The following is a 20,810-nucleotide window of genomic DNA, read 5'->3' as shown; positions in this document are numbered from 1 at the left end:
TTAAGTCGTAATCGATAGATCAGTCCTACAACATGTAGGTGTTAGGTGGATTCATCTCGAATTGGATCGAGACTAAACAGCTAATTTTTCCTCTTCGTTTTTCAATTTCCTTATCGAGTGAACTGAAGATGGTCCCCATCGAATTGAAATGAACATCTAACAAATCATCAATCGGTCTACCAACAAGTATTTTATGGTGTCCCCTACAGCCAAATAATTAAATATTTTATTTGTATGGATTAATTAATTATGATGTTCGAGTACATATTATTCCGAAAAATAGGTTGATAAAATTACCTCAGTTATATGATTTTAAAATTGTTTTGCATCCAATAATACACGCTGTCAATGGAGATTCAAGACTTCGATTTCTAGCACAAAACCTAACGCATGTGCGTTACCTTAATTATTTCAAGTGAAGGAAATAGCCCTCTCTATATATAATTATGATGGTTGGACAAAGGAATCCATTATTGCTTAGTATTTATTTTTCTTAACTATCACATCCATCATATTAGAATGACGTTATCTTTCCCGCTTGCAGATATATATAATTGTATCAATAAAACCACACATACATATAATTTATATAATGTTCACATTCGTGTTAATCAATATATATTGCTCACACATGTGTTCATCGATAACGTGACTCTCATCTATTGAATATACAATTTAGATATGTTTTATCACATTCAATAGAAGAATGTCACATATTTGATAAAAAGATAGATGAACAATATATCAAAACTATATACACAATTCTAAAGTGATTTTATCATAAAATGTTCCTTCACCAATTATTGTCCAAACATTAGCGAAAGGAGCCTCTTCCACCTTATAAATGTCGTCCTCGCATTTGCATTGTGGAAACTTTGACATAAAGTTTAACATAGCAATCAAAGAAAACTAAAAAGTTGATATTTCTTTTGCACGGATATGGGGCAAGAATCAAAACAAAATATGGGAGTCCGGTTATGAAAGCAAAGCCCACTATTTGGGCTTCGAAAATAAGCCCGTCAAGTGAAAGTCTAAGGCCCAATAAACCAATTTTGGTATTGAAAAATGATTAACAAAAACAAACAATAGAGAAAGATAGCCCGATTCGGTTATTCTAGAATCTACGTAATCCACAGACGTGGCTTCTCTAGCGCACACCACAAATTTTAGAGGATCCAGAATATATTTGCGATATTTCTAATGGACCACGACTTTTAGGAGCCCAGCTTATCTGATAAACCAAAACTGGCTGAATCACATATTTTATACTTATTTTATTCATTTATATCTGTTTTGCATTACAAGTGGCCCGGACGATATTAAATATTTCGATTATTTTGCTCTTGGATTTTTTATTTTTCGATTTAAATTGTGTGTTATATATTAAATCTGATTCCCACTCATTATTTTTTATGATCTTTTTCTTTCTGATTTGGTAATAGTTAGAAGAAATAGTTCATATCTTTTATTAGTCTTCAGCTAAATATTTTGATCCCGACTTACGTTGGAACTACAGTTTCTTACCGGGGATTCGTTTGATTCACAGACTGCGATTAGTGATCAGAGGACACCGTATGGCCGCCTCCGTCGCCCCACAATCCTTCTTTTCTCTTCGAGGGCCCAAACAGAACAACCCTTTCTTCCACGCTTCCGCCAAGCTTGGTTTCTTCAACAAAAAACACAGAGGTTGTTCCTTACGTTTTGTAGGCTCGGCGGCTGGTGAGCTTGACGTCATCCCCGTCCAGAGTGACGATATAGTGGATCAGCAAAGCGGCATCGTGTTCATAGGAAAAGAAGCGGAAGGGACGGAGGTGGATCTGGTTGTGGGGGGTTTTGGTAGTGACTCTTCTGGGAGGCTGACTCTCGAAGGTGCTGCTGGCTTCTCAGCCTCTGCTTCTGGTGCAGCTGGGTCGGAGTCGGCCGATGGAGAAAGCCAGCTGGAAATGACGCGACTTGTTGATAGGACCATTAATGCTTCTATTGTGTTGGCTGCTGGATCTTTTGCCATCGCCAAGCTACTTACCATCGATCATAATTATTGGCACGTGAGTGATTTCTAAGTCTTGCATCTTCCCTTTCTTTTTCTTATAAATAGAAACTTGTCTGGAGTGTGGCTTCCTAGAGACGTATTGATCTTGCTGGGTGCTCGGAATTTCATCTTTGCGTGTAATTGAGATGTATTGCTTAATTATTTGAGATAGTATCTTCGGTGGCTGAGTATTGTCACATTATTTATGACTTCAATTTCGTTCTTATTGATCCTGCGAATGTTGTCAATTTTGTTTGAATGCATGAAGTGATACTCTCAACTCTTACTCCGGGTTCCGGGCTTAGGAGCTTGTCTGAACTGGCGAGTATCGGACAGGTGTACAACTATGTCAATATGGTTCAATCTTATGTTCAGAAGTTTCGCCGTGAACTTGAGGTTCTTGGGCAGAAGGTGGTACCTAAAGAACGGGCGACTCATCTAGTTTTTTGGGGTTGAAAACTTGAATTTTTCATAAAATTACCAAAAAAAATTTAGCTTTCTCTTGATTACGTGGATGGAGGGAGGGCAAAGGCGGAGAATCTAAAAGATGAAGAGTAAAATATCTGAATGGATGAATTTTATGCACCGTATTTTCCTGAAAAATATGTAAGAGTTTTTGTGGCCGTAGAATTGGCTCTTGACTGCTACAATTGTCTTCTGTGGGAATGAATCAAATGGTTTTTGTTAGATAATACAATTATTCTAGCCTAAAATCATGCTTGTACATTATTCTAGCAATATTCTAGGCTTAGTTTATGTTTATAATTAGCTTGATTATTGTACATATCTCTAGCCTTAATTTACGTTTGTACATTGTATATTAACCCCATTCATGAATGAGAAGAGGCCGGGGGGGATTAATCTCTATCATGGTATCAGAGCTCTAGAATTTTTCATTCCTGGGATTCTCTCTACTCACGCAGCCCTCAAACCTCTCTTCTTTTAACTTCCCTTTCTTTCCATTCATCCTCATCATGTCTGAAATCAAAGAAAAATTTCATCCCACCCTCTCCATAATCAATGTGAAATCAGTCATTCCAATCACATTGGATAATGAGACCGGACAATACCATTCTCCTTGAACACATTCATCCCCCAACGGAGGCTAAAGAAAGGAGATATATGAAGTCAAAAAGGCCGCTGAACCTGAACTTTGGCGGCGTCTCGATGCTGCTGTCTTGCAATGGATTTACAGTACAATCTCTCCTGATTTACTTCATGCCATCTTGTTTAAAGACGATTCTGCAGAGGCTGCATGGGTGCGTTTAGAGGGCATATTTCGTGACAATAAGGGCTCTCGTGCTACTCATCTCGAAGAAGAATTGGCCGCTGTCGACTTTGCCAATTTTTCATCCATTGATGCTTATTGTAATCATGTGAAATCTTTGGCGGACAGATTAGCCGACGTCGATGCACATGTGACCAACAGCCGTCTCGTTCTTAAACTCACGGGAGGGTTACCGGAGGCTTATTCTGGGGTTGTTGATTACATTCATGAATCAGGATCCTTTGCCTACCTTTGAAAATTGCAGGTCTCGCCTTAAATTGCGGGAAAGAACAATTAAAAGCGCTGCAGCCAAGGAGGGTGGTGGCGCCGCCGCCTTACTCGCCACCACAAATGGCAACCAACCCTTGGATGATGGTCACTCACCCAATACTGCCGGCAGGAACAATAATAATCACAGCAAGAACAAAAAAAAAATTATGGCCGAGGTAACTACCAATCCAACCGTGGAAGGAATAACGGCGGTGGCGCCGCCAATGGCGTTGGAAATTCTGTCTTTGCCACAAACCCACAGCAGCCACGTCCCTGGCAGTGGCAGACTCCTTGGGGCAACTGGGCACAGCAACAATGGGGAGCCCCATGGGCCATTCCACCGTGCCCATTTCCTTCTAGTCCATGGCAGCAACAACCTCGGAAAAATTACCCTAATAGGGCATCTGGAATTCTTGGCCCAAGGCCTCAGCATGCTTATACAGCTTCTTATGCTCCGTCTAATGCCGAATACAGCCCTACGGACGTCGAGATAGCCATGCACACCATGTCGCTCTCTCAGCCAGATGGAAACTACTACATGGACACCGGAGCGACATCTCACATGACGGCGGATCAAGGTATATTTTCCTCTTATTTTAATTCGAGCAATAATCATCATCATATTGTTGTTGGCAATGGCCATTTGATTCCAATTATTGGTCATGGAAGTACTTCTTTGCCTCAACCTCACCCACCTTTATCCTTAAACAATATGTTACATGCTCCTAAACTCATCAAAAATCTAATCTCGGTTCGTAAATTTACCACCGATAATTCTGTTTCTGTTGAATTTGATCCTTTTGGATTTTCTGTGAATGATTTACAGACAGGGACCAAAATCATGAGATGTGACAGTGCTAGGCTGATCCGTAGACTGAGAGTGAGAGGATGAATGTTGTGGGCTATGGTTGTGCATTTGATGAAGTAGAAAAGGAGGTATGCCATTGTCTAAGAAATCGTATTCATGAGATGAAGCAGTATGAATCTTGGAGAATGGGAATTCATTTTCAATAAAATGCACGTGACGACACACAAAAATTCTTCCGGTTGACATGTCATAGCACTTATAACCACGATGATTATGAGGGTAACCTAAAAAAAGCACAAGGGGTGGAGTGTTGTTGTAGCTTGTTAATTTTGGAGGAAGGAAAAAGGGGAAAACACAGGCAACCAAAAACGCGGAGATGAGAAAAGGAAGGAACTTGTTTATAAAGAATATTAGTTGGAGATGAGTAACCTAGGACTTTGGCAGGGAGAACATTGAGAAGGTAGGTAGCCTATCTCAAGTGCATGGTGCCAAAAGGAACCCGGAATAGATGCATGTGCAAGGAGAGTGCGAATTATATTATTGATTGATTGAATATGTCTTTCGGCTTTTCCATTTTGAGGTGAAGTGTAAGGACAGGAGAGACGAAGTCGAAGGCCATCTCCATGAAACAGTGTATATGCATCAACCATTGGGATTCAAAGATCCCAAATATCCTGATCATGTTTGCTTGTTACAAAAATCTCTCTATGGCCTAAAACAGGCTCCACGGGCCTGGTATCAGCGTTTTGCAGACTATGTCTCCTCCATTGGGTTTTCTCACAGCAAATCTGATCATTCACTGTTCATTTACAGGAAGAGTTCTGATGTTGCATATATTCTACTATATGTTGATGACATTATTCTCACAGCTTCCTCCGATAATCTTCGCAAGTCTATCATGTCCCTTTTGGCATCGGAGTTCGCCATGAAGGACCTTGGTCCATTGAGTTATTTTTTGGGGATTAGTGTTACCAAACATACGAATGGCCTCTTCCTTTCGCAGCAACGATATGCCGAGGAGATACTAGAACGGGCTGGCATGACCAACTGCAGCACGTGCCTTACTCCAGTTGACACCAAATCTAAACTTGGTGCCATTACAGATGCTCCTTTTGATGATCCAACAAAATACAGACAGCTTGCGGGTGCACTACAATATCTCACGTTCACTCGTCCTGATATATCTTATGCAGTGCAACAGGTTTGTCTTCACATGCATGATCCACAGAATGCGCATATGCATGCTCTTAAGCGCATTTTGCGCTACATTCAGGGCACTCTTACGCTCGGCTTACATCTTTATGCATCTCCTATTGGCAAATTGGTCTCTTATACAGATGCGGACTGGTGAGGTTGTCCCGACACTCGTCGATCCACTTCGGGTTATTGTGTTTTTCTAGGCGACAACCTCATTTCATGGTCGTCCAAACGTCAACCGACTCTTTCGAAGTCTAGTGCCGAGGCCGAATACAGAGGTGTAGCTAATGTTGTTTCAGAGTCCTGCTGGATCAGGAACTTACTACTTGAGCTTCATTGTCCTCTCCGAAAAGCTACACTTGTCTACTGTGATAATGTTAGTGCGATATACTTATCCGGTAATCCCGTACAACATCAGCGCACTAAACATATTGAATTGGATATTCATTTCGTTCGTGAGAAAGTTGCACGTGGCGAAGTACGTGTCCTACATGTTCCATCCCGATATCAAATTGCAGATATTTTCACCAAAGGTTTTCCGCGCGTTTTGTTTGATGATTTTCGGGACAGTCTAAGCGTCCACTTACCTCCCGCTTCGCCTGCGGGGGTGTGTTAGATAATACAATTATTCTAGCCTAAAATCAGTGCTTGTACATTATTCTAGCAATATTCTAGGCTTAGTTTATGTTTATAATTAGCTTGATTATTGTACATATCTCTAGCCTTAATTTACGTTTGTACATTGTATATTACCCTCATTCATGAATGAGAAGAGGCCGGGGGGGATTAATCTCTATCAGTTTTCATCTTTATGCAGGGATGGACCCTTTTTGAAATATTGAGATATGCTCCTGAACACAACTGGAGTGCGTATGAGGAGGCTCTTAAAACAAACCCTGTCTTAGCGAAAATGTTTATAAGTGGGGTTGTTTATTCTTTGGGGGATTGGATTGCACAGGTTTGTAAATTTTGTTTATTGATGAGAAAACTCCTCCGCCTATTGGCTGTTGTTAGATGGGTCGATGTGACTAATTCACATGTTACTTCAATAAATTGCAGTGCTATGAAGGGAAACCTCTGTTTGAATTTGACCGTTCGCGTATGTTCAGATCTGGTATAGTTGGTTTTTCCCTTCACGGTTCCCTTTCGCACTATTACTATCATTTCTGTGAGGTAATTTATTGCAGTGCCATTGTCTTCAGATTTTATATTCTAGTACAATTAATGGCTGGCTGAAATTTTTTAACATGCCGTACTTTTCAGGCTTTATTTCCTTTTGATGATTGGTGGGTTGTTCCTGCTAAAGTTGCTTTCGATCAAACAGCTTGGTCTGCTGTTTGGAATAGCATTTACTTCATTCTTTTAGGAGTCTTGCGGCGTGAGTCTCCTGCCAATATTTTTTCCGAGTGGAAAGCTACTTTCTGGCCAATGTTAACAGTAAGTATCCCTACTTTTTTATACGATGTACAAGACTAGAAACCTTGAAGGAACTTGTGCTTTCAGTTCCAATGAAGGATGTAGCATCGAGGTCACTTATGTAATCTTGCAAACTGTAGCTTGAAAGTTTTGCTTCTTGAAGTTTATTAATTTTCATCTGCTGCTTTATCTTAAGTTTCGTGGAATTTGATAAAAGTTTTTACTGATATATTAAATATTCAGTTTGCCTAATTCTCATGTCTAAATTGTAAATTCAGTTTTTAATTCGTGAAAATTTAATGTTATTCTATTTGAGAGGTTACATATAATTTGGAAGACATAATATCACATGTTGAGAAATATGATGGGTCTTACCATAATCCTTTCTTAATGTGAGGAAACTACGTGTTACACAATGGACGCAAAATCGTGTAAAGATTTGCATTTTCCATTTCTTTCTGATTGTGTCGAACAAACTAGCGAAACCTAATTTTCAAGTAATGTTGCAATCTGCATCTATCCTGCGCTCTTAAATTTGTTTTGAATGTGATTGATTTCAGGCTGGTTGGAAGCTATGGCCTTTTGCTCATCTGATCACCTATGGCGTGATTCCTGTCGAACAAAGACTTCTTTGGGTTGACACAGTGGAACTTGTTTGGGTTACCATACTCTCTACGTAAGCTTGTTATTTGGATCAAATTATTTATTTTTTTGTTTTGAGAGTATTACTTCTATTTGATAATGATGTGAATCGGATCCTTCTTGTAGCTTGATCATGGTTAAAACTATATATCTAGCTCGAATCTGTTGGATGGTGAGATGAGTTAAATTCCTTTTTTTTCCAACAGTTACTCAAATGAGAAATCTGAAACAAGAACATCTGAAGTGCCGGTTGAGACTAATTCAGCATCATCGAAGGGATCATCCGAGGTACGGCAAGAAGCTTATTGATGAAAAAATATTCGTAATCTCGAGTTTTGTATCTGTGATTATGACATTGTCCGTTTTTTATTGGTTTCTTTGAAGTAAGGAATAAAAGAGAACCAAAAGCTGATGATTCAAGAGGAAGAGACAGAAGCATTATCTCGATCCTTGACTGCTGTGAAAGAACCACTCTGTCTATGGAACGATTAATGAACATCGATCCCTCATGTCTCTGTTTGAGTTTCGATTGTACCATAAGAATACGTCCTTGATAGTTAATGTATATTTTTGTTCATAACCGTATGTTCCTTAATATATATTTTTGTTTTGCTGTTTTGTCTGTTAGACTTGAACTCTAATGGATGGATGTTGAACGAAGAAAATTACAAGGACCTTAGTTTACAATATTTAAATGTATCTCGACCAATATTTCCCATCACCAACGTAAATTAAACAAAATTTATGCCTAGTCAGAAGATATGCAATCAAAAGTAGCTTCTATGTAAATAGCTTTCTCAAAGAAATATGGCCAAAACTTTTTTTGGAACTTCTCATGGTTAAGCCATAGACATGTTTGAGAGGCGGCTTGGTGTGGGGCAGAAATTCCGCCACCTACAGCTCGGTTTCTGGCATGGAGGTGCCAACGCCCTTTGAACAACTTCTCTGGCTGCCTGTCGTCTCCTCGACCCACTCCTTGGTACTGCTTCCACATACCTTTCATATGTGACCGAGCGTTTGTATGAGAAACATCTTGGTGATGCCATACGAGAAATATTCCGGCGAGCCAGATTCTTCTCTGCTCCTTTTCCCGTGGTGACTGGAGTGGGTGGAAGCCCATACGTGGCCTGATCCATAGGATGGAAATCTCTGTAATTTAGTAGTACTCTTTCTTGATTAGTTTTAGATGTTTGGTTTGAATGTTGAGAATTTGGTCTCAACTTATATAACAATTGATGAGGATTTGACTTCTTGAAAAGTTCTTTAAAGTGGACGAATAATCAAAGACACTTTTGAAAGTTCGTTCCATGACCGGGAGCGAATTAACACGCGCTTGTTAGTTGACCATTTCGGAACACTTTTTGATTTTGTATTATATAATATAGTAACAATAAAACATAATAATTATTATTACATCAGATATCGTTGCAATTTTCACATATGATAACTAAAATATATAATCTTTTTGACCAAGATATATTGTAAAATTTATGCCACATAAAATTTATTTTCTGATTTCAAGAACTTCAAAGGATTATATTTTCATGGTCGCGATTTAATGAAAAAAAAAAAGAGTTGAAAACTTCCCGAAAGTTGATTCCCCACCTGCTAAGTATGCTCTTCGAAGTGGAACAGTCAACTCTACGAGAATCGTTAATCACAATTATTAATTATTAATTAATTGGTTAGGATGCACTTCGAACCACGACTAGTTAATTGGTGGGCCAAAGGACATATATAATTATTGTGAAGGACCACCGACTAATATCTTCCTTGAAATCGCAATAATTTGTAGTACAGAATTTTATTATGTCGAAGAATTTATCAAATAAAAGGCTAATAATCAACCGACGTATAATGTCATTATTTTAATGCAGGGTCATTTTTTCTCAATTTTATAAATCCAAAAATGATTAGAATACAAATTGAAACATATATTATAATGAACTTTCAAAAAAAATTTATTAAAAAATAAGAATTAAAAAAAAACAAATATTTTGTTTGATATATAATTTTTTGAAAGGTATGATATTTTTAATTATATATATTATTATCTGCATAACAATAAAGTTTATTGTGATTTGCTACATTGTCAGTGATATCATCCATCAGGGCCGTCTTTCATTGGTTGTCAAATTCAGACCTTGAAAATTAATTTGTTTAGGTTTATCATTAAACATTTAGGAATACTAAATCAAACATCAGGTGTGACAGTAATATGTAAATTTTGGAAATATTTTTGGTTTGTTAAATACTAAGTCACATTTCATGGAGCCTGTTCAAGTCAGGAATTTAGAATTACGTTATTTCGTTATTTTCTTTATATTCGAAAATGATTAATATTGAAGACAGCGACGGATGTATTCTAGGGCTGTACTGGGCTGTAGCCCATCCCACTTTTTTAATAATTTAATGACGGGTTTTCAAAAACCGTCGCTAATATTTGCGACGGTTTTAGTAAAACCGCCGCCGATGTGGATCGGCGACGGTTTTAATTACACCGTCGCTACTAGTGAAGGTTTATTCAAACAGTCGCTAATAACAGTCGCTATTAGCGACTGTTTTTTGAAAAACCGTTGCTAATAGCGACGGTTGTTTCAAAAACCGTCGTACATCAATGTCTTAGTCCAATCAAGTCCCGTCCATTTACAAGGATGAGACCAAATTCATCCCATATCCTCTGATCCGCCCCACCTCAATTCTACAAAATTTCTCTCCCAAGTCCCAAGCCTTTTAGCGACAGAATAGAATTGCGGACTCCCGAAGAAATCGAATTGCTCATCGGCAAGGCAACAATCCAGGTAAGAATCGGCTATACATTTTGTTTTTTATAGCTTCTCTGTGTGTGATTTGTGGTTTCTTGATTATTTGTTGTTGAGTTGTTGATTGACTATTACTTGTTTATTTGTTTAATAATTATTTTATTCTTGTTTAGGATTATAAATTGAACTATTTCAAAATGGAATATCAATCTGCTGTAAAGAAAGGAAAAACATTGATATCCTCTTTCTTTAAGAAGAGAGATCGTCAAGCTAGTGAAGATACTTCAATTCCTACGGTCCTTACAATGCAACATCAATCCAGTGAAAGTCTTCTATTTCCCAATATCCAAATTCCTTCATGTTCCTCTCCTAGAGACGATCATGAGTCTTCGTCTACTTTTATTGAACGAGATCCGGGAAAAAGAAAACAGATATGTGAATATCATGTTAATGTACGAGATGAGATAAGACGTTCATATCTAAATATGGGGCCTTATCAACCAGATATGTTGGAGTATCCAGGTACAAAATTTGGAAGCCAGAATCGTCGTTTTCAGAAAAAATGGTTTCAGAAATTTTATTGGTTGGAGTATTCGCCTTCAACAAATAAGGCATATTATTTTTATTGTTTTCTTTTCCTGAATGATGTTAATTCATCTAATATCTCGGCATTGGTCAATGAAGGATTTGACAATTGGAAAAGGGTAAACCAAGGAAAAACATGTGCTTTTCTTGCCCATATTGGTTCTGCAGCTTCTTCACCTCATACTATGTGTGAGAGAAGGGCTGAAAATTTGATGAGGCCCTTACAACATATTGATAAAGTGATGCATGCACAATCTAAAGAGGAAAAAGAGAAAAATCGTCTGCGTTTGAGCACCTCAATTGTAGCTGTTCGTTGGCTAGCACTTCAAGGTTGTGCTTTTAGAGGTAACGATGAATCTCTATCTTCATCTAATCGTGGAAATTTTCTTGAATTGGTGAAGGCTTTTGCAAAAATGAATATAGAAATTGATGAAGTTGTGCTTGAGAATGCTCCAAAAAATGCCCAATATATCGCTCCAGAAATTCAGAAAGAGATTTTACATATTATGGCCAATAGAGTACGACAGATGGTTCGTGAAGAAGTTGGAGATAAATACTTCTGTATTCTTGTTGATGAAGCCCGAGATATATCTAAACGAGAGCAAATGGCCATTATATTGAGGTTTGTGAACAATCATGGGATTTTGACAAAAAGATTTTTTGCCATCAAAAGTGTTAGTGACACTACCTCAATGAATTTGAAAAATGAGATATCAAATGTTCTTATTCATCATGATCTCCATGTTAAGAAAATCAGAGGCCAAGGATATGATGGTGCTAGCAATATGCGTGGAGCGTGGAATGGATTTCAAGCATTATTTCTCAAAGATTGTCCCTATGCATACTATGTCCACTGTTTTGCACATCGTTTACAACTGACATTGGTTTCTGCAGCTAAGGATGTTAGTGTTATTTGGGAATTCTTTTCTCATTTGGACAATATTGTTAATATTGTCACTTCTTCTACTAAGCGCATTGCTGAATTACATACTGCACAAAGAAATAAAATTGAGTATATGTTGTCAATTGGAGAACGTGATTCTGGAAATGGTGCAAACCAGATTGGTAATTTGCAACGAGCAGGAGCTATTCGTTGGAGTTCTCACTATGATTCGGTAAAAAGCTTGATAGGTATGTACACTGCAACTTGCAAAGTTTTTGAAGTTCTCAGTGATTATTCTCCAAATGGAAGAGTTAAGGCTGAAGTTCGGGGGATTTACAGAAACATGGCAAGCTTTGAATTTGTGTTTATTTTGCACTTAATGCATAAAATTATGAGAACAACAGATACTCTTTGTCAAATTCTTCAAAGAAAATCTCAAGACATTTTGACTGCTATCACATTTGTCACTACTACCAAAACTTGCCTTCAAGAATTTAGAGAATGTGGGTGGAATGAATTTCTTCAGGAAGTTAAAGTTTTTTGCTCAAGAAATGAAATTGATGTACCTGACCTTGATTGTCTATATAAGATTGGACGTTCCTGTCGGCAAACTACAATAGAACATCATTACCACTTTGATGTTTTTAATGCAGCAATAGATTTCATTTTGATGGAGTTAAATACTCGGTTCAATGAGTCATCGGTGGAACTTCTTTCTCTTAGTACAGCTTTAGATCCTAAAAATTCATTTGACTCATTTAACAGTAATGATATTTGCAAGCTTGCGAAGAAGTTTTATTCTGGAGATTTCACAGATCAAGAAATTGTTGCTTTGGAGTATGAATTGATACATTATAAACTTGATGTGATGCAGAATTTAAAGGTTTCTACACTTGTTGAGTTGTGTCAGCAATTGACCGAGAGTGGACGGTCAAGTGTTTATGTTATGTTGACTAGATTGATTCATCTTGTTTTGACATTACCTGTGTGTACTGCCATTACTGAGCGGGCTTTTTCAGCAATGAAGCATGTGAAGACGGCACTTCGCAATAAAATGGAGGATGACTTTCTTGCCGATTTTTTGACACTCTATATTGAACGAGATTTAGCTAAACATATTGATGTAAATTCTATTATTGATGAATTTTATGTTTTAAAATCTGGCACAACTTCGTTGAACGATATAATGTAAATTTTTTTTTAATAATATATAACTTATCATATTGACTTCAAGCCCCCCAACTTTTATTCATGGATCCGTCCCTGATTGAAGAGCTAGCTTCTTCTCCCATTCTTTGTTTTCCTACTTCATAAGGTAAATAGTTCAATTCTTACTAGCATAATATCTCATCCGAAGGTGAAATTAGTTTAATTTACTTCTGATGAATGATTAAACAGTCTTGAAAAGTAGTTTTATCTTGCAATCAGGGGATTACGGATTGTATACAGCCATTCGCTCTTGCCCCACCATATTTCATGATCGGTTGTGTCAACAAAGCCACACTTATTCTATAATTTGCCTCCAAGAAATAAGAACGAATTATTGAAGTAATGTTTGAATTGAAGAGTATCTTAATATATATATATATATATATATATATATATATAATTTGAATATGTTTCATCACATCCATCGACGCTTTATTGATGCAAGGTGGGTGAAATATCTTTCATAAGATTCTTATTTTTATATTCAAATTTCAGGCTTCGTCATCATCAACACATAAAATATGCAATGTCAGCTTATAAGAAACTCGAAACACAGTGATCGACATAGATCATCTGTACATGTATCTAACGGGCACGTTTTATTTATTGTTGTACAAGAAGTATATATGTACGAAAAATATTGTATTTATACACTGTCATTAACAAATTCGTTAATAATTTTGTAGGAGTAGGAAAGCTTCTTTAATAAGAGATTAGAAATGTTTTGTTAATCACCATCAAACCATTATCTATTTTCCTCATTTAAGCAATTATTAAAAGAAATTATGAATTGAATATGTTTGTACTATTTCCTTTAATTTAATGGGATTGTGGTTTACGCTAATAAATTTGAGTGGGTTAAGATAATGATTCGTTTTCAAAATGACAGATGAAGATGGTCCCGAAGTTGTCCAAGCTAGAGAGGGATCGGAAATTTAAAAGGCACTTGTGAAATTGCCCTCTCTCTTATATGAGTGAAATTCTCTACAACGTTCAATCTCAAATTTTCTATTCTATATAATAATTTGCACATATTATTAATTATTGTTGTTGTTATTATTGTTAATGCTCCGATGGCAAGATATCTAACATTCTTATCTAACACCGTACCCTTCTCACGTCCTGAAATGAATAATTGGAGTGTGAAGTTTACAAATATTTCGGGTTGCTTATAGGATAATCCAAAATATAACGGTGAGTGTAAACTCTAATACATACCATGCTAATATTGAGATTTGGAGTATAATGATATCATGTTAAGTTTAGGACTTGTACATAACTCCACACCTAAATTTAGCTTAAGAGATTGACCGTCCAGAGGAGTTAATGTATGCGATGTGACACATCTAACAATTATTATATTAATAAATTTGTATATAGAATAAAATATTAAAAAAATATTCCAATTTACCATCAAAATGAAATAATATGGTGGTTGTAGAATATACTTTAGCCATGTATTAAATTTCACACGATCAAAGAAAAGGACACCCTCATCATGCGTAAATTTTTTGGGGATTAAATCAAGAAAAATCTTGATGATGGAAAAGAAAGTTGGCATTACGACAAATTAAGATAACGCTGTATTAATCAGAGAGTTTTACAAGTCTATCTTTTTCTTAAATCACATATATGAATGTTTTTCCACCAAAAGTCATTTTACTATGTGTAGATGACTTTTTAAATATCCCCAAAAAAAATGGTGCCATGCGATTAATTCCGGATAGCTTAATCAACCGGCTAATTACTTTTCAAGTACAAGTGCACAATAAATATTTTGTTTCTTTAGAATATTATTATTTTTCTCTTTTACTTGTTAAGGAGAAATTTTCTCATCTTTCACTTTCGAATCGGAAAATTTATTATTAGGGTTATATTTTTATATATATTATATATAAATTAAGCATGCATCATTCTTGAGTGGGGGAGAGGATTATTTCCTTTAATTGTGTGGATATATGACACAAAATTATTCTCTTTTTATGCATGAAAGTGTAGGAGTCTTAAAATTTTGAATTACCAACAAGTAAATTTTGCTGTAAAAACTTCCTATAAAATACAAAAAGTATGGCACAAAATAGAAATATTATTATATACACACATTGCAACCGTCGTAAGAAAAAGTTGTTACATGTCGATGGCAAAATAGCGTGACCAAAACTTCTCCCACATGCAATATGTGATCAAATAATTTTTTACATGCCTTCATTAAAAATAAATACATAATATCCATATTGTATTATATTACCTATTAATCAATATAATTCCATGTGCACTGTTAGGGTTTTCTGTAATCATTTACATGCATGCATTTCCAATATTTTCATTCATGCAGGGAAGGAGACAACATCGGATTTATAATAAGTTTTTTTTTTTAAAAAAAAATATGCATAATTATTATATTAATTTACTAATGTCAGCTTGTGAATGCGTGATCTTAAAGACCGAGCAAGATATATATATATATATATATATATATATATATATATATATAATAATGAAATTCAAGGAATATATATTTTATTTTTTGATCCAAAAGCTATAAATTATCATTCGTAATTTTCTATCACATAACAAGTTAAATATCAATTTCAAACCATTTATTTATTCTATCAATACAAGATTTCTACATAATTTCCAACCACAATGTCCACTGGAAAAATGACAATTAGCTAATAATATATACGGCTTCACCTATGCTAAATTTGATAACTAGAGAAATTTATTATACACTCTCCAGGGTGATCATCAGGGAAATATCTAACAAAAATTTCAAAATCCCACATACAGAGCAATTATAATTCTATACTCCCAACCAATCTGACAGCTTAATTAACATAGAGCTTAATTTAATATCTTTTAGAATAATTACTATATAATCATTTTAATTTGCCCCATGATCCTTGATCGATATTACTGTATAATTAAGAGTACCAATTCATGCCAGAAACTTGATACACCTGCGCCTGTCGAAAAACCCCGTCTCCGAGATTCCCTAGCATTGTCTGTTGCTGCTGCTGTAGTGAAGGGGTTTGTGGCAGCTGGCTAAGAATGGTAGCTATAGAGTCGGTTGTTTCATCAGTTCTTCCGAGGCTTCCATCACAATTTTCAGCAATAAATCTCTTCGTGGGCGGAGAGCTCATGTTCCCTTCATCGTTCCAGTATAAATTTGGAAGTGTACTTCTCTTTGAAGGGAGGAGATTTGAGGCTCCAGGTACCCAATTAGGAAACTGTGCTGCTGGCTTTGAACCTGATGAACATAAATTAGAGTTCATAGCATCGTTGAACGACGTTGCCCCTTCGAATAGTTTTTGATGATCGTTTTCAAGAAATGATGCGTAGTTTGTGGGCTTGATCAGTCCTTGTAGCTTCTGCTGTCCAACAGGCATTGAGATACTTGGCGGGATTGATCCAAGCATGTCGTTTATATCGTCTCGTTCTTGATCTATCGGCCTTTGGGCGGCGTTCTTCTTATAAATCCGACACAAGACCCAATCATCAAGCTGGATTTACATATATATAACCCAAAGATCCAATCAAATTAAACATCATAAAATCTACTGAATTTAAAAACACACTGAAGTGACAAGCTGGGTCAGTTTTCTGGATCACTTGGAGCTTGAATCAAGAAATTAAATAATTAAATTACCCTTAAAGATCCCTTTTTGCTTGCAACATCGCAGCCCGGGGGCTTCGTGTTGGAGGGTTTATTACCAGTAAGCCTGTATTCATGCATGATCCAATTAGTCTTCATTCCCTTAGGTGGCTTCCCTCCATAGAAAACCAGAGCCTTTTTTACGCCAACCTTTTGAGTTCCTCCGGCGGTCAGCACGGGTTTATCCGTCCCAGTTGCCTTCCAATAGCCGGAAGTGGCCGCCCGGTTCGGCCTTGCCCCGTTAGGATATTTCCTGTCTCTGGGACTGAAAAAATACCACTCTTGCTCCCCAAATGTTGCCTTTGCTGCAAAAATAGTTATACAACAATTATATCATGAATCATGTTGTACTTTAAAATTGGAAATAACACATATCTAAAACCTATTTTTTTGGGAAAAATAAATAACAACCTGGAAGTTCCCAAGGATCGAACTTGTAAAGATCAACTTCGGCTATAATCGCAACCGGTAACGGGACGGAGGCAGCCTTTTTCTTGAGGTAGTGCACCACAAGTTCTTCGTCGGTGGGATGGAATCTGAATCCCGGTAGCAGCTGAGGCTGCTGTGAACCGGTGGAGGAATCGGTGCTTTCCATTAATTGATTTATAAATCTGTAGCTAGCAATTCTTTGGGTATATATATGTAATTTATATGATCATATGGTCTAAATGATTAAAAATTTTGCAAGATTTTGGTTTTTGGAATTTTATGAGAGAAGAAGATCATGATACTTTTCGATAATAATTTTTTTTTCCTAAAAGATTTCAATATGAATTAGGTTGTACTTCAACCTTTTGGCTAGCCCATCTTTTTATACGGTAAGTGGTCACTAATGAAATAATGTACAGTTTCATGCATATTCATAACAAACTCGTTAATTTTATTTGCTTGGGAGAACTCAATATATTTGAAATAAATTTAAATAAAAATACTGAATCAATAATAACTATTTATTTAATTTAATAAATTGTTTCAAATTTAAATTACAAACCGGTATATTCAGTTCCTGCAATCAATATTAGCAGTTCAGATAATGATTATATATACATAAAAAAATCTGTCAACTGCTATAATTTTATATTTTAATCCCAGTAAAAAAAAACAGATCTTTATATTTTAACGAAAAATTAAATTAAATTAAATTTTATATTATTTTATTTTTGTTGGGAAAAAAGGCAAGGCTCGGTTTTTAGATATTAATAATTAATTAGATCGATGAATGATGACGACGTTTTATAATTAGGCGACTGATAAACCGACACGCTCTTAATTTTAGGCGCAGGAGGAAGCGACACGTGGCACGGAATATTTGGGGACCACGGAAAAATAAAATATATATATATATATATATATATATATATGAATTGATTAGACGAGGATAAGTATGGGTAGAAATGCGTGTTTAGCGATAATGTCACGCTTTTGTTAGGCAAATACCATCAAATCTAACAACACATTAATTAATATATATATTATAATATAAGTCAACACACTGCAGCCATTTATTTTATCGAATATCTGGGAAACCTAGCTATTTTCTTCAGTTTTAGGATTATTATTCTTCTTCTTTACCTTTTGTTTTTACGTGGATTGTAAAAGTCAACATGATTGTACAGCCCTTTACTTGACTAGACTAGACAAGAGGAAGATAATTATAATAGGATTAGCATCTATAATTCACTTAATTAAAAGAAAAGGCAACCGATTACTCAAATTTCGTTTTTTTTTTTTTTAATACAGGATTCAAATCCAAAACCGCTAAAATCTTGGTGCTCTCGTCCTTGCTTCTCAGGCGCGCAACTGATCTTTGCAGATATAAGGCTTTAGTTAAAAATGGAAATCAGGTTTTTACATGGCATATATTTTAATGAAAATAGACTAAATTCTTATAAAAAGGCTTATATTCTATCAAGTTTAAATAAAAACAATATGGATATTTAAATAATATCGATCATTCAGGGGGTACATTATACTAATTGGTGGGGGTATATTTCTTGCTTATTAATGATGGCCAACGTCCCATTAGGCATCAAATCAAGTAGGCCATTTTTATCGTCAAATAAACATAGACTCATCACACTTACATACATGGCCACACACACACACACCCATTCCATCGAATTCATTTTGTAGATAAGATAACAGATTAGTACTATATATATAATTTTCTATTGTGTTGGATTGCATTTTATGAGGTTTATGGCCTTGCAAGATACTTGACATTCGTATCTTATGTGTACTATATGCACAAACATAAAATATTCATTTATCTTTCTCAAAGTTTAATTTTAAAAAAATTGATAGAATATATGATTTTTTTTTTTTAAAAAAGTCCAAATTTCATGTCTTAGGCTGCTAGGTAGTAGGTCAATCTTTGGCTCGTTCTTTAAATATGGGGCCTAATGCTGATTTGGGACAGAACATGTTTGTACTTGTGCGGTTCCACTGACGTGATCCATGTTTGATAAATCTATAAATTTTTTTTAAACAACAATATGATGGTTTATGAGAATATATTTTACAATTCGCATGGCGATAGTTTTTAATATATAAAAAAATTGCACATCTAATAGGTGAATGACATCTCATCGGTGCTCACATAAATGTGCACGTTAAGTGTGCAGCATATCAAAACTATATATATATATATATATATAGCTACATGGGGTTACAAAAAAGTATAAATTCAACAACTTATGGATCTCCGCAACCTAAGTTAGATTTTAGTTTTAGCTAGTTTTCTAACAAGAAGAATGGAATAATCTTTATGAGCAATTAATCAAATCACATTTTGAATACACGTGATCATAGATAGATATATATACTTTTTGACAAGAAAATATGTATGATCACGTGATTTTGGAGAACAGAATCATAGATTATTTTGGGAAAAAAAAAAAGAAAAAGAAAAAGAAGAAGAAGAAGAATATATGTGGCTTTCAAGATTTTTGTTTTTCGAATGACGATTGCCCTGGCCGTTTATCGTAGGTCTACCGAGAATATGATCAAAATAAAAATTTAAACGCGGGGATTCGCATGTGGGTTGCATAAGCATTGAAGTCAAGGTCTCTTTTAATGAATCATGGAATTACGATATCTATCGGTTTCTTGCATCAAAGAAAACCTAACTTCCCCTAATTAAAAGAAGAAGCAAGTGAGGATAGGCATGTGGAGCCTATATGTATCTGTCACATACTCCTAACTCGTATTTTTTTTTCTGCTTCGAAATATATAACTCCATGTTTATTTAATTTCATTCATCATCATAAATGTCCATTGAGTTTTCTCTCCTTTTCTTTCTTAATTAACAAATAACTTTATTTTTTTTACGTTAAATCGGATCATCGCACCTCATACTAAAATGGCATTGTGTCATGATATGGTTTTTCGTTAAAAAGTTATGCATGAGAAGCTCGCGACGAATCATATATCTAACTGTATAATTAAGCTTCCCGAGACAACATATACAATAACAATGTAATATTTTTAATTTAAGATATTAGAACTTGAATACCAGATTTAGCATCTGAACATGTGCTAGATTTTTAAAGTGATGATGGTGGGTTTGATTCATTTGTTTGTTTAAATTTCCTGATAAGGTGTGATGGTGCCGAACAAGTTAAGAATAGGATTACAGATATTGCGGCACAAGAAAGGCGCACTCTGCCAACAGAATCGGGCAATGTCACCATTTGCATGACCCTTTCACATCTAATATTCATTGTCAATTACATCAACACCCCCTTACCTCCTCAATCCGTTTCACATTGTTATCATCTCTCCCCTACCTACAAAATTATATATTATTTCATACATACATTTTACACACACTTGTATACATGTATTATTATGTAGGTAATTGAATATGTTTTAACAAATGTTATAGTTAATAGATGTAAATCTCATAGAGAAAATTACAACTATTGTTATGTATATACATATTTTTTTGTGGATGTCAAATTTTATTTACTTTTTTTTTTCTTCTACTTTTAATCATTTTTTCGACGTGACACTAATGTTTGTTTTAGTGTTATATCAGTACTTCTATTGTAAAAGGACTTGAATTGCAATAAATTGAAAGATACAT

General features: G+C 35.5%; 3 protein-coding genes across 5 annotated transcripts; 2 read left to right on the top strand and 1 right to left on the bottom strand.

Moving 5' to 3' along the window:
- Positions 1–1,289: 1,289 nt before the first annotated feature.
- Positions 1,290–8,256, top strand: LOC142526578 (uncharacterized). 3 transcript variants are annotated; one of them, XM_075631065.1, is made up of 8 exons: positions 1,290–1,435; positions 1,547–2,045; positions 6,389–6,529; positions 6,631–6,744; positions 6,835–7,008; positions 7,548–7,663; positions 7,836–7,917; positions 8,018–8,256. In XM_075631065.1, the coding sequence occupies exons 2-8, from the start codon at positions 1,575–1,577 to the stop codon at positions 8,021–8,023; spliced, it is 1,104 nt and encodes a 367-aa protein (XP_075487180.1). In that variant the 5' UTR covers positions 1,290–1,435; positions 1,547–1,574; the 3' UTR covers positions 8,024–8,256. The 3 variants fall into 3 exon arrangements, with proteins under 3 accessions (XP_075487180.1, XP_075487179.1, XP_075487181.1); XM_075631064.1 differs by lacking the exon at positions 1,290–1,435 and having other exon boundaries at positions 1,442–2,045; XM_075631066.1 differs by lacking the exon at positions 1,290–1,435 and having other exon boundaries at positions 1,442–2,045; positions 8,014–8,256.
- Positions 8,257–9,990: 1,734 nt separating this feature from the next.
- LOC142526132 (uncharacterized) lies at positions 9,991–13,374 on the top strand. Its single transcript, XM_075630391.1, has 3 exons — positions 9,991–10,430; positions 10,565–12,982; positions 13,288–13,374. The coding sequence occupies exons 2-3, from the start codon at positions 10,589–10,591 to the stop codon at positions 13,372–13,374; spliced, it is 2,481 nt and encodes an 826-aa protein (XP_075486506.1). The 5' UTR covers positions 9,991–10,430; positions 10,565–10,588.
- Positions 13,375–15,626: 2,252 nt separating this feature from the next.
- Positions 15,627–17,521, bottom strand: LOC142528124 (NAC transcription factor 56-like). The gene is made up of 3 exons (XM_075633208.1): positions 17,135–17,521; positions 16,718–17,028; positions 15,627–16,571 (listed from the first exon to the last, which is right to left on the bottom strand). The coding sequence occupies exons 1-3, from the start codon at positions 17,316–17,318 to the stop codon at positions 15,993–15,995; spliced, it is 1,074 nt and encodes a 357-aa protein (XP_075489323.1). The 5' UTR covers positions 17,319–17,521; the 3' UTR covers positions 15,627–15,992.
- Positions 17,522–20,810: the final 3,289 nt, after the last annotated feature.

The sequence above is a fragment of the Primulina tabacum genome, chromosome 15 (assembly GCF_025594145.1).
Source record: "Primulina tabacum isolate GXHZ01 chromosome 15, ASM2559414v2, whole genome shotgun sequence".
Classification (NCBI taxonomy): domain Eukaryota; kingdom Viridiplantae; phylum Streptophyta; class Magnoliopsida; order Lamiales; family Gesneriaceae; genus Primulina; species Primulina tabacum.
The sequence above is the reverse complement of the archived record's forward strand: the minus strand, read 5'-3'. Positions and strand labels throughout refer to the sequence as shown.

Bases quoted from the DNA above. Each gene is read 5' to 3' on its own strand.
- LOC142526578 (XM_075631065.1), top strand. From the start codon at position 1,575: ATGGCCGCCTCCGTCGCCCCACAATCCTTCTTTTCTCTTCGAGGGCCC. The intron at 6,530-6,630 runs GTTTGTAAATTT...AATAAATTGCAG, and splicing joins TGGGGGATTGGATTGCACAG to TGCTATGAAGGGAAACCTCT. The intron at 6,745-6,834 runs GTAATTTATTGC...CGTACTTTTCAG, and splicing joins ATTACTATCATTTCTGTGAG to GCTTTATTTCCTTTTGATGA.
- LOC142526132 (XM_075630391.1), top strand. From the start codon at position 10,589: ATGGAATATCAATCTGCTGTAAAGAAAGGAAAAACATTGATATCCTCT. The intron at 12,983-13,287 runs GTAAATTCTATT...TCTTGCAATCAG, and splicing joins ATTTAGCTAAACATATTGAT to GGGATTACGGATTGTATACA.
- LOC142528124 (XM_075633208.1), bottom strand. From the start codon at position 17,318: ATGGAAAGCACCGATTCCTCCACCGGTTCACAGCAGCCTCAGCTGCTA. The intron at 17,029-17,134 runs GTTGTTATTTAT...CTATTTTTGCAG, and splicing joins CGATCCTTGGGAACTTCCAG to CAAAGGCAACATTTGGGGAG. The intron at 16,572-16,717 runs GTAATTTAATTA...ATGTAAATCCAG, and splicing joins GCAAAAAGGGATCTTTAAGG to CTTGATGATTGGGTCTTGTG.